The 13079-nt window shown below is 44.5% G+C and overlaps 1 protein-coding gene across 5 annotated transcripts in view; it reads left to right on the forward strand.

Moving 5' to 3' along the window:
* srgap1a (SLIT-ROBO Rho GTPase activating protein 1a) overlaps positions 1–13079 on the forward strand; it is a 90451-nt gene that overhangs the window by 24051 nt on the left and 53321 nt on the right. For all 5 annotated transcript variants that reach the window (XM_086208127.1, XM_086208126.1, XM_086208130.1 and 2 more), the window contains exon 2: positions 9070–9265. In XM_086208127.1, the coding sequence (XP_086064253.1) occupies positions 9070–9265 (196 nt within the window). The remainder of the gene's footprint in view (positions 1–9069; positions 9266–13079) is intronic.

The following is a 13079-nucleotide window of genomic DNA, read 5'->3' on the forward strand; positions in this document are numbered from 1 at the left end:
GCCGTCACGATAAGAATATAGGTAGTAGAACTTATCAGTTCTACTACAAAAGTGGATTTATCCGTACGGGCCCTGAACGGAGATGCAAATGTCAACACATTCACGAGCAGTCCCCCACATGCACATGCGCACACATCATACAACCACATACTGTGGCCGGACCTTCAGAGAGACTCGACACATCAGACTGCTGTCCAGATCAAACAGAATACCTCGACATTAAGCAGCAGCTGAACAAACAGCGCCGTCTCTAAAGGCTTCTTGCTTCTTCCAGCATTCAGCTCCTTGCACTCTCTTATTTAGTTTGGATCACAACAATGGTCCCTTGCAGGCCACCGTAATGTCAGTGGTGATTGATCTCTCTCCCGCCTGCTGTTGGCCTCTTCGCTGTGGGGATGTTGCCTCAGCAACTCTGTCTTGGCTCATGTTGTTTGGCAGTGGTGGATACGATATGCAGACAATATTAGATTTGGGTATTGAAATTACATGTTTAAAAGGGATCAACGGAGATCTGAGTGATTATTTTCCCTGTCGGAATTGTCTGGTCTTGCATGTTCTTTCTTTTTTTTTTTCTTTTTTCTGACAGTTTGATTGTGTTGTTTTTGGACAGATAGCCCAGTCAGCCCGGTTAGCCCAGTTAGCCTCAGGGCTGAGTTGTTTCTGCTTCACACCATAAGTATAAATTGGACTGCATGAGGGGACCTTAGTTCTTTGGGTCTGCAGCCCACAATATTCCTAAGAGAGAGTTTAAATCACAACTGCTACTGCATTTCGTGTGTGTGTGTGTGTGTGTAAATTTGAATTTTGGGAAGAATTGTACACCGGTGTAGGCATCATACTGGAATCCCTACCATAGTTACAATACCTTGATGAATATCGACAGCAAGGTACGACTTTTCTTGGCCCCTCAGTGGCTTTAGTGAACTAAATAAGAGAGGACAAAATAAAACTAAGGGATTTTTTTAAAAAACCTTAGTTTTTCACTTGTATATCAAATAACGAAAAGATCAAATTCATCGTCAGTTAATTCCACTGCAGATCTCTGTGTTATGCGCAACAGGATCCGCAGCAGTCAAGGTTTTTAACTCCGCTGTCTGAGACTACATCCACACTCATAAAAAAAATAATAATCATAATAATTTTAACATGATTTCTTTCCACAGAGGCGTTTGGGCATTTCAGTACAAATCTCTTGTCTTTACCAACACACCTGAAAAATGCAGATCAGATGACCATTCGTGTGCGCTCACTGGGCACGTGTGTGCATGCGTAAACAGGACGCAGATGTCTACTCTGTGGTTGCTTTCAGAAACTACTTCAGAAGAAAAGTAAAGCAGGGATTTCTTTGCTTGGAGAAGGTTTGTTCTCATCTGTGTCAGAGGAAATCTAATTTATGTGACTCAGTTGCAGTTCATAGTCTTCCCCTCCTCAGCAGGCAGAAGTGACCAACAAACTAAAGGCGTGTTTCCACCGGCTCACCTCGGCTCAGGCCAGTTTGACCACTGGCCCCAACATGGGGGGCTGAGCGGGGTCTAACGTGACGTAACACAGACAGGGCGCTAATTGGGTAACGTACCCGCTCACGTCGTCTACTTCCTATCATCCTGGCCTCGGTGGAATCCTGGTCGTGGCTCGGTGAAGTCTCTTCTTTTCTTGGGGGTTCTGTTTCACCGCTTGAAGCCTTGCCTGTCTGTCCTCCCTCACTTTGAGTTTAAGCAAAAAAAACCCACTGACGAGCAGCAGGCGTCACGCTGCCTCCACGTCCTCCATTGTTGTTGTTGTGTCACACACAAATTACGCCAGGGAACTCTGAGTCCACCCACGCGACGTGTACCCAGTGGTAGGGGAAACACAGCCGTACCGACCCAACCCGAGCCGAAGTGAGCCAGTGGAAACGCGCCCTAAGCTGCCATCGTAGATATGCTGCTGCATGTAGGGCCTTGCTTGGATTTGATCATACCATGTCCCACAGGATGTCTGTTCAGCTCGCAGTGTTAAAATAAATGGAGGATTACAGGTCAGGCTCTTTTCCACTCTTATTAATCACTCTCTGTATCACAGTAGCCTGCTAGTACTTTGATGCATTCGTCTCTGGTTTTGGACGCTGCTCACATGTCAGTCAGATGTTGTAATGGGGTCCACATTGCAATAATTAGAGATAAAACTGCCATAGCAAAGCTGGCAGTGCGTTGTGTGTAGTTTGGCTCTGCTGTATGTGTTCTGAGAGACTCTCTGTGGCAAACAGACAGACCTGGCTACTGCTCGAGCCATAAATGTGTCCCATAAAATGGGATTTGTCACCTTTTTTCTGCTTGCTAACCTTTATCTCACTCCAAGAACATGTGAGGCATAGTGGTAAATGAAAGGAAATGTGTGGATCAGTTATGTATTGAGAGTGGTGATGTAATCTCAGACAATAGCCACGCAACACTTGGGGTCATGCCCAGATCAAACAGGAGGAGGTTGGAGTCAGCACACATACCGAGCACATGACAGCTTTCTTACTGGTACCACCACCGTCATGAAGTCATCACAAGGATACTGTGTGACTGCAGTGGTTTAAGATACCCTAATGAGTCAGGATATGAAATGTAGATTCCCCCCCAGCTTGGATCTCTTGAGGTTTCCACAACAAGCAGGATGTTGGTCACATGTTCAGTGGCTGCTATTCCGTGGCTGTCTTGCTGGCCAGGGTTTGCTGTAGCCTTGACCCTTTTTTGTTTTATGTTTTCAAAATAAGTTGTGTTTAGGTATAACGTAGCCACACTAAATAATGGAAATGGAATTTTCATTTTTGTCTTGAAACTCCTGGCTTTTGCAACACAGTTTTCTATGGCGCAGTGTGACCATTTGTTGACGCCGCACAGTGGGCTTTTTAAGTTCATTCCCAGAGCCTTTTTCCCCCTTGGAGATTTAGATACTCTGACTCGAAAACCTCAAGGGCAGTTCTGCTGCCCGTCGCTCTGATAGTCTTATCAGGTTGGCTTTTGCACAGAACAAGTAACTTAGCAAAAAGCCTTTGTCTACCCCTATTGGTCACTTGTCAGCACTTGTTGTAGCAGCATCTCAAGTATTTTCCCATCTGGTCCTTGTGTTGGTGATATATATATATATAGATATAGATATAGATATAGATATATAATATGCAGTGAATCCTCGTTAAAGGGGCACTGAGAGGTCCCTCAAGCTTACAGCAACATGTTTCACTGGGCTTGTACCTGAGGAATGAACCTCCTCAGTTTTCAGACTGCCTGCATGGACTGTCCAGTGAGTGTCTTTGGCACAGGTGTGTGCCATGTGTTGCGATGGGCTTATGTCCCAACCTTACGTCTCCGGCATTCCTGATCTTCTGGCTCTGCTGCATCTGTCTGCTCTTAAATATCAAACTTCAGGGTGATGAATCCAGGCCATGCTTCTCTGCGCTGGCACATTCATGGATTAACTCAGGACATTTTTCACAGGAAGCAACATGAACCAGATCGAACAACTAATTTCTGGTTTCCACAGGGCTCAGCATAAAACCCCACTCACTGTGTACTGAGTCACTCTAAAATGAAGTTAGCAATGTGGTAGGCACATTTTCCATCCTTCAACAATTCAAATTGCTTTTGTCATACGGCATGCATTTATCAAAGAAGCACAAACACGACTGATTGGCTCACTGATTAAATTTGGTAGAGAATCTTTGTCAGTTTATCAGAAAACAAAAAAATATCCGACGGAGATGTATGGTAGATACGATGGCTGTCCAGCTGTAGTTGGGAGCTTGTGCTCTGTCAAAACCAACTAATAAGCCATCTTGTAATTGCCCTTGATTGCTCCTGTCTAGTATCCAGCCCCCGAAAGAGACAAGAGCAACTCATGCAGTCCCAAACCCTGAATCTAGGGCAGATGGTGGTAGCTTGGTATCCCTTGTCCTCGCTTCTTAGGCCCCAGCTGCTATTTCAGGTGCTGTTGATGAGCCACCCTGCATGTGGCTTGGAGCTGCAGCGCTGGGTCTGATGTGGTGCAGCATGTCCCAGATAGCTGCTGATAGACACTGCACTAGACTTAGGGAAACTGTAGAAACTCTCTGGGAGTCTTCAGCCTTTTATGGGAATAGATTGCTGCATCCAGCAAAAGTTACTTTTTTAAATAGCTTGATTAGTAGCAAGGTTAATTGGGGCATCGGGATTAGCATATGAACAGGATCCGGAGACGAAGAGAAAGAAAATGTGTCTGGGGCTCTTGACAGTCGGTGAGTTTTTTTTTTTTTTAACGAAGCCCAGTTTCTCTGGAGGTCAAGATTGTGGGTCGGTACCCATCCTGCTTACAATGCAGTTTCTCTGACAATAGAACAGGTCTGACTGCCAAATCAGGAGCCATTCTGAACTGCAATTTTGAACATATTTGTTGCCATGAAAGGGGCTATGGGGAAGTATGTGATGTGGGCCTCCAAAGGAGCAATTGGATAACATCCAGTTCAGAAACAAAAGGTCTTTGGTCCAAAGTGATCATCACAAAGGCCCAACAGCGCTCTTTCATTGTCCATACCAACACCATGTGCTTTCTGGGCCACACTGACTGGATCTCTATCAGTCAGCTGGATTTGTTGCTGACAGCTTCAAAGACCCTATTTTCATTCCACACGCCTCAGTCCACTCAACATGAACCCCAAAATGGTTCACTACAAAAGCCATATGGAACTTTTTCTTAGTTGTAGAGCAAGAACCAGATTTTTACTCAACATTGCAGTGTTTTATCCTCTTAGTTTTCTGTAGCAGCATTTCCAACGGTGCACAGGTGCTCTCATCTCCCCTCAGCCCATGTTCTAAGGGGATCAGAGGCAGCTTTGATGTCTTACCCCACTCACTCTTCCCTCACCCAAATCCCTCAACACAGTGGCCTCCACACGTGTTTACCATACAGATGACTTCAGACGGCAGGAATGCACCATGTAATAGTAGAAGGACACTCACTATGACAGCAAGAGGAATCTAACTCGAGAAAAACTTGTCAGATGAGTTCAAGGTCCCACGTATGAAGCTCTGTGTGTTGTTACGGGGTTAGGAACCAGGCAGCTGATGTCGCGCGCATTGGAGGTTTCAGATCGAGCATCTGCAGCGGCCGCAGGGACTCGACGTCCCATTATCCTACAAAGCTCCCCTCAACCCAACCAGTTCTTATGACTGTAATTGGATGATTCAACCTTTACAGAAATCATACGTAACTGTAGTTGTTGACCCGTGACATCTTTGTATCAGTAAAACCTCGACTATTCCTTTGTTTGCTCTCTTGTCATCATCTCTACACACTGATGGATATCGTCACAGAAGCTCTGGAGTTGCATCTCCTACATTCAACACTGTTCTTCTGATTATTTACCTCATTCGCTAAGTGAGCGTTGCAATCTGAGGACAACAAGTTGAATTCAGCATGAGCAGCTACAGCAGACCTCAGTTTCACCAGCAACAGGAGCAAGAAGTACGTCAGAGCCGTCCTGCTAACGCCAGGGAGAGAAGATGGGCGCAGACGGCTGAAAAATGACCGCTGCGAGACTCTGTGAATCCAACAGGTTTTCTGTTGAACAAATGATAATGAATATATTTTAAATCACACTTAACCTATGAGACTTTTCATGCATCACATTTGCAGTAAAACATCTGTTTGAATAATTTATTTACAAAAGTGCCTCCTTATTGCTTTTTATAAAGAGCATGGTCTTTATGAAGTGTTCTAAGATAACTTCTATTGTAATTTATGGTTGCATAAATATAATTAATGGAACTGCATTGATTCATCCGTCTAATTTAATGTGCAGTAATCACACATCGCTCATAGATGGGAGAGGCAGAACAGCTCTCGTCTCCGTGTCCCTGTTGTCCAAACCCAGCCATTTCCCCTTCATTGCACGGTTTCTTCTCTGCGTCCTTTTTGTGGGGACGTCCGTTGTTATGGTTACCGTGTTTGCCAGCTTCAGCGTGATCAGCTGATCCCTGGTGTGAACAGTGTCACTGAGGAGTTGCTGCACGCCGGCGTTCAGATGCTAGCATAGCTGATTGGGGGAAAAAGAAAACCCACTGTTAGACCACTGCTTGTGTTGGGAGGATGCAGATTAAATGAAAACGAATCAATTTTAAAACAAGTATGAGTTAAGAAATTAGATTTTGCTTTGTTCATATGCATGACCTGAATGCTTCTGGGTTTCGAAGCTTCCAAGGTGTATTTCTTACCGTGGCAGTCGATGCCCAAGCCAGTGTTCGATGGTGTGGGTTTGTTTGTTTGTTTTTCTGTTAGGCTACATCAGTTGTCCCAAATAAGAAGTAGTGGTGCAACATCATGCATATTATTCATGATGCAAAGCAGGAATTATCATTATTAATTCTTAGACAGAGCTTCGCCTTCATAGTTTTGTGAGTCGCAGCTCTCGTCTGACGTCACCAGCAACGCACTGAACCTGCTTTGACAAGCGACCACTCAGCAGCCAGGCCTTCAAGAACACTACACACACGTCAACCATCGAGAACAATCTCCACGTTTGCAGAGAAGCCCCCCAAAAAAATCAAGTCCCAGATCTGCCAAATGAAGCTGGCATATCGCAGGTCCGCTGTGAGTTTGGCAAATCACCCGAGAACCTCAAATCGCCACTGAGCCGTCACGTTTGCTAGAACTTTCTAAAGCTGATGCTTGCTCAGTTGGTGGCATCTGCATTGTATGAAGCATTGGATTGGGTGAAGCTTCAGTTCTTCCCCAGTAATTCACATCTAAGGTTTGAAGCCCAAAAACTGGTGTTCGGGGTCGCCCCGTCAGTGTGTCTCTAACTTGTCCGGTGTATCTAAGTTGTTCACAGGTTTGTCCCAGTGGAGAAAAAAAAAACTGGGATTTGACGCTAATGAGTGTAACCTTGCAGTCATTAGATTCCCGCATTTAAGTCACAAGGCTGCAGATAAATCCAGACACTCTGGAAACTCTAATTGAGCCAGCAGTTGATTGGTCATGAAGTCGGCTGACAACACTGAGATTCCGTCCATGGTCTCTTTTAAAGCCTCTGGGATCGTTTGCTGTATTTCCAAGGCATTTGTTGTTTGTTCTCGGCCTCTCATCAGGCACCAGTCCCCTTTCAGTCCACTTTAATTCCATATTAATGAGAGTAGTCATCAGGCAGGCGGTTCGCCTCACCGAAACCTCCTGGCCCAGAGTTGTGATTTTCCTTGCTGCTTGTTCTTTTTTCTTTGTACATTTAATTCGTAGGTAAGTGTGAACACAGTTGCCACGAAGGGGGGCAGACAACTCTATGAGCAGCTACACATGTCATAGTAACTACAGGAAATTATAATTTCAGGCTCCTACGTAAGCGGTAGTCTATAAAAACCCATTCATTATCTGTTCTTTTCCCATTATGTTGAATGTTGATGGATTTACAGTGGCCTGGAGGGATAATATCATGATTGCCACAACATAACGACAGTGACGTCACGTTTGAATGTATTAGTGGCAAGACATTTTCTGGATCTTTGACATTTCGGGGGACTTTTTTTTAGTATATTAATTCCTTAATCTTCCTCAAAGTTGACCTGTTCAAAGAACCAGGTTAAGTTTCAGGGTAGATCCTGCCTGTCAGGTTTTTCCCACGCTGCAGGGATCCCATGATGCTCCAAATCGTACCGGATCAAAGGTTGATCCTGGTCAGTGCACTGCCTCCTTTAACACCACAAACCTGGGGAAGTGTATAATTTGTGAGGGCATGTTGCAGTGTTTTTATTCCCTGCCTCTGAGATGAGCGATCACAAGTGGTGTCTGTGTGGCCCTAAATCACTTCATTAATCTGCTTCCTCCGCTGAAGATGTCCAACCAAGGCTACCCTCCATTAGGAGAAATCCATTATACATGGCCCTGGTCCTGACACTGGCCCTGACACTGAGGAAACTCTGTGTGTGTGTGTGTGTGTGTGTGTGTGTGTGTGTGTGTGTGTGTGTGTGTGTGTGTGTGTGTGTGTGTGTGTGTGTGTGTGTTGCTGCATGCATGCATGCTTGTGTGGACACACAAATGTGCATTGGAGCTCAGTTGTCCTGTTGAGGATGTACATTTAAACAAGGGGCCCTGTGACAGCTGCGATACCTCAGAAAAGCCCTCAGAGGGTACTTAGGCTGCTCATACAACTTGTTAAAGTGAGGCCTGCCGTCGCTCCTTCGGCACTGGGGTGTGTGTGTGAGTGTGAGAGAGTGAGAGAGTGTGTATACCCAAGCAAGGTATCTGTGTCTGATGATAATCATGTTTCATTCATCTTGGAGTTATTTTCAGTTTTAATGAAACACCTGAGACCAGTGTTGCCAAACTTCTCTGTAAGCATCTGAAACACAAAATAAGCTGCATTTTAACGATTTTTAGCACCGTCATGAACGTTTGCACACAGTGCGTCGCATTTACGTGAATTTAGAATGATTTTTTTTTTTTTTTTGAAGATCTGAATTATTGTTGTTGTTGTTGTTTTTTGCATTCACCAAATGATGGCTTACAAGACACTGGACAGTTAGACAAATACCAGCAGATGATGGTGAAAACAACCCTGTTATCGGTGTAATGATTAAGAAAGACTTGAAAAAATGTATTAAAAGTACATTTTGCTACAGTAACTTTTCTGTAAGGAATGTCCTGCTACAAAGGGTACCTTATTCTCTGTGTTGGCTGCTATACTTTATCAGAAATCTCCCCAAAACAGGATTCTCTCCAAGAAAAGTCGAAACAATTTGTTGTTTCAGGATATAGTGTATTTAGTTTTCAGAGAAGTGAAAACATTTTTTGCAGTTTTGTCATCTGAATTGTTGTCTGAAGTTAAATATGAGATTTAGTCACCTGGAGGTGATTCATATCCATGCCTGTCTTTGCTTATTCTGTATTTTCTTTGTTAAGATGCCTAAAAACATGAAGGTGCCCCTCTCACAGTAGCTGGAAAAGTTTAAATGTTTGGGAGCACATAAAGACCTTTTGCATAGCTCTGATTTATTGCCAGAATGTGGAACTGTGCGCTGGCCGCCTTCAGGTTCTGACTCCATCTTCATCTGTGTTTTTTCTCTTCCTGTGCTTCACCAGAGATCCGGGCCCAGTTGGTGGAGCAGCAGAAATGTCTGGACCAACAGACCGAGATGAGGGTCCAGCTGCTGCAGGACCTTCAGGACTTCTTCAGGAAGAAGGCAGAGATCGAGATGGAATACTCCAGGAACCTGGAGAAACTGGCTGAGCGCTTCATGGCAAAGACTCGCAGCACGAAGGATCACCAGCAGTACAAGTGAGTTGACTGTGTTCACTTGGGTCATGATTGGTTGTAGGTCCTTTTTATGGTCATTTTCGTCATTTTATTTCTATAAAAACAAAAACATGTCATGGTCATGGCAGTCAGATGGCGCGATAGCCAGGGTTACAGCGTTCTATGTGCTGACAAGTGAAAATTTCATGTTTGCATCAGTTGCAATCAGAAAGTCAGCACAGTGACATTTCGTTTTCCCCTCTGTTTCTTTGGACACGTTAACTTCATCAGTCAGTATCGTGTTATTGCTGTGGGCCGGTGTGAATAGATAGCGAGTCAGAGCCGTGGAGCGCTCGGGTTGCACTCCGTTGTCCTTCCCTCATAACAAAGATGTTCAGGGTTGTCTCATGAGTGAGCAAATTGACACACAGCTACCTAACCGATCGCTATGGAACAGGTATTGCCAGAGCGTCATTAGCTTGCCTCTGATCCAGCCCATCTTTGTTGGACATGTTCAAAGAACATGTCAGCTCGGAGAGAAGAGTAATCCCTGACATGTCAGGCAATGCTAGCTTTGTCTCTGTTGGGATATAAAGGTGCAGCGGGAGAGTAAAGGCCCATTCATACCCTACGTAAAAGACGGAGACGGATGGGGCATTCCGTCCCTCAGGTACGCTGCTTACGTCCGTCTTTCTGCACAAAGCGGGGGACCTTACGATTATGGATGAAACGGAGCAATACCACCGGAAGTCGCAGGGGCAGTATTGAGTTCATAGTACAAAGTGTCAACAAACAAATAGTCACGAAGAAGGCATTTAAAACTGGCAGAAGTTGACGGAGTTGATCCACAATTATCCCCACATTTATGACCCAGTGCCATTTATTCATTTATGAGCGAATGCCAGAGAGCGAGCTCTTCAACAGTTGCCATCTTTGCTGACGCCTCGGCACTGCCACCTGCCGGACGTTGACATGTCACGCGCACCAGACGTTGGGAGGTATGAAGGGTTCATACGTGACGGACGGACGGACGTGACGGACACGTAGGGTATGAATGGGCCTTAAGAAGAGATATTTCAATAAATAAAAATGCAGCCTTCCATATTTTCTGATCAGATAGACGTCTGCCGGCACCAACACCAAACCTGTTCTCCTGAATATTGATATTGTTGCTGCTGGTGTATTGTTTTTGGTTGGACCATGAGGCTGGAGTTAGCCGCTGCACTTCTCATTAAGAGAGCAAAAAAACAAACACAAAAGCATTGAATCCAAAGCACTTCATCTGAACTTTGCGTGGATGGACGGCCCGTCTCAAGAAGCTGTTATGGCGGGTTCGTGATCCAGGCCAAGCTATGGATGGAATCTGGTCGGCACGGTGTCACCTGATCAGTGACCGACCTGTGGATAACTTAATCTTGGCCTTTGATTCTTATCGTCCCATCTCTAAAGCTAAACCCTGTATTTCAGGTTGTACTTGTGCCAGAGGCAAACCCGGCTGTGGAGGTGCAAAACTGCACATTTTATCAAACCTATATGAGGAAGCTGGTACATTTTTATCGCCGCCTCCTCTCTCACTGTTCATTTTTTCTCCCTCCCTCTCTCTCTCTCTCTCTCTTGACACAATTTATACTGTTGGAGTCGACTCATGGAAAAAGCATACATTAGCATATTGTTTGAACTTGTGGTGGGAGCAAAAATAAAACGTATGCTTGCTGACTGTAAATAGACCCCGCTCTCTGCGTGGAAGTGCGATGGCTCTAGCAGCTGTATGTGTAGCTGCTGAGGGACTCTGGCACGGTGCTCTGTGGTTTTCATTGCGTGATGTCTGGTCACTTCCTTCACATTTGGACTGTGCCTTGGAGCATATTTCTTTAGTAAATACTAGAAGTGTAAATAGCATTAAAATCCTCGCATGGGTTTTAAATCGTGCGGTCTGTATTTTTGTTTTCATATAAACAACACACGTACAGTAAAGCCTCTGTGTGCTCTACATTCTTTAGGTTGTTTTCATTGGACAGACTTGTCTGTGGTGTGAAAAATGTGTTTTCATTCTGTCTGTAGCCTTTAGCCAGCATTCATATGACAGGTCAGCTTGGCATAGCAGTGAAATGCTAAAATAGCATTAAAACGACCAGCTCAATCTCTGGATAATTGGTCTAGACAAGCTGCATTCTGAAGGGGGACCTGCTGCGGTGGAGGAGCTACATTTATAAAGACTGAACGCTTTGTTCACAGGGACTGAAGACAATCTCCCAGGTTGGATGTTAAAACTGGGGGGAAACAATTAGCAAGATTAAAAAGCCTGCATTGCAGAACCGATCGAGAGTTCTCAGAGTAGCACACCGCGAAACACTGTCCTTCCACCAATCCCTGCATTTGGCCCGAATCTGAGCTGGCAGCAGAAGATATACGTATACACACCACACACACACACACACACACACACACACACACACACACACACACACACACACACACACACACACACACACATGTATGTGTGTGTGTATAAATATTATATATTATTTATATATGCTTGTGTATATATTGACTGTCATTTATAGTCATTAAGGCTCTTTAATGTCTAAACACTGATGTAACTGCTCAAACCACCTCTCAGAGATTCTCATCCTTTGAGCTCCTACAGCATTTTTCTGTTGTTTCTCCTAAATTTACAGCGTGTAATTATCAAGTTTAATGGGGCTTTTTCCATGACTGCATGCTTGTTTACAGTTTTTACTTCAGGTGGTTAAAAAAAAAACAAAAAAAACAAGCTAAATACTAAACACAAGGAAGGGATACGCTCAAATGTTTCTTCATATTTCATGACTTTGCTAAAGGACACCTTTGGATTAAGTCTGAGTGGTGCTTAACACACAATCGCACACACAAGTGAGAAATGTGTCCCCCAAACAGGAGCCTGCAGCGTTCAGTCCTGTCTGCCTCGTCCTGGTTCTGGCTGTTTACAGAACGTACACACATACAAATGAACAAATATGGGCAAACACTCTCCTCTTGTCCCTCCCACGTACACACACACACACACACACACACACACACACACACACACAAAACCAGATAATGTATTATGCAAAGTTTGTTCAAGGAAGGACATGGAGATGGTGTTCAGATGACTCACTGAATAATTTATACGGCCAAGATCATCTTAAATAGGTGGCTTTTGTCCAGAATTCAGAGTCGTTGAACCCCAGGATGGAGTGAAGGTGTGCGACTTGCTGCGGCCGTAGTGATGGACATTTTCTGCTCTATTTGCTGCAAATTGAGCTCGAGTGGCGAAAGGAAGAAAACGTTGATAAAATTCATCAATCAGCTGGAGTTCAGCTCCAGCTGATTGATGAATTGGTTCTGGCAAATTGTCTTTGTAATAATGTTGCATTAGAGCTCAGCGCAATAAAAGTGGAACTTCAGTCGTTGCCGCCGCGGTACTTTAATGACCGACATTATCAATACGGCACAAGAGGACTTTGCTGTTCTGCTCCTGCTGCTGATAAGAGCTCCTGTTTTAACACCTTGTGAAGTGACCTGCTGATCCTTCATGGCCACAGCTCAACAGCGACCGCCCTTCTTGGTTCCAGAAGTGAAATCTGCTTCTTATTCCCCATAGAGGATTTTACTATCAGCCAAAACGTTGTAACATCCAGGGTTGATTCACCGTGAGTGCCCAGGTTCTGAGGTATTGGTATCTGGTCCTGTAGAAGATACCAACTTTGTTTTGAGGGTCTGAAGGGAGTTTATTCGTGAAGTCAGAGAACTACTATACTACTCGGGAGGCAGAAATGTTGCTGTATTACTAAAAGCAATACTTTGTACTTTAATCAGGTCGGGGCTTGTGTTT

The sequence above is a fragment of the Aulostomus chinensis genome, chromosome 7 (genome assembly GCF_037954235.1).
Source record: "Aulostomus chinensis isolate RoL2024-O1b breed Wild chromosome 7, RoL_Achi_v1.0, whole genome shotgun sequence".
In the NCBI taxonomy this organism is placed as follows: domain Eukaryota; kingdom Metazoa; phylum Chordata; class Actinopteri; order Syngnathiformes; family Aulostomidae; genus Aulostomus; species Aulostomus chinensis.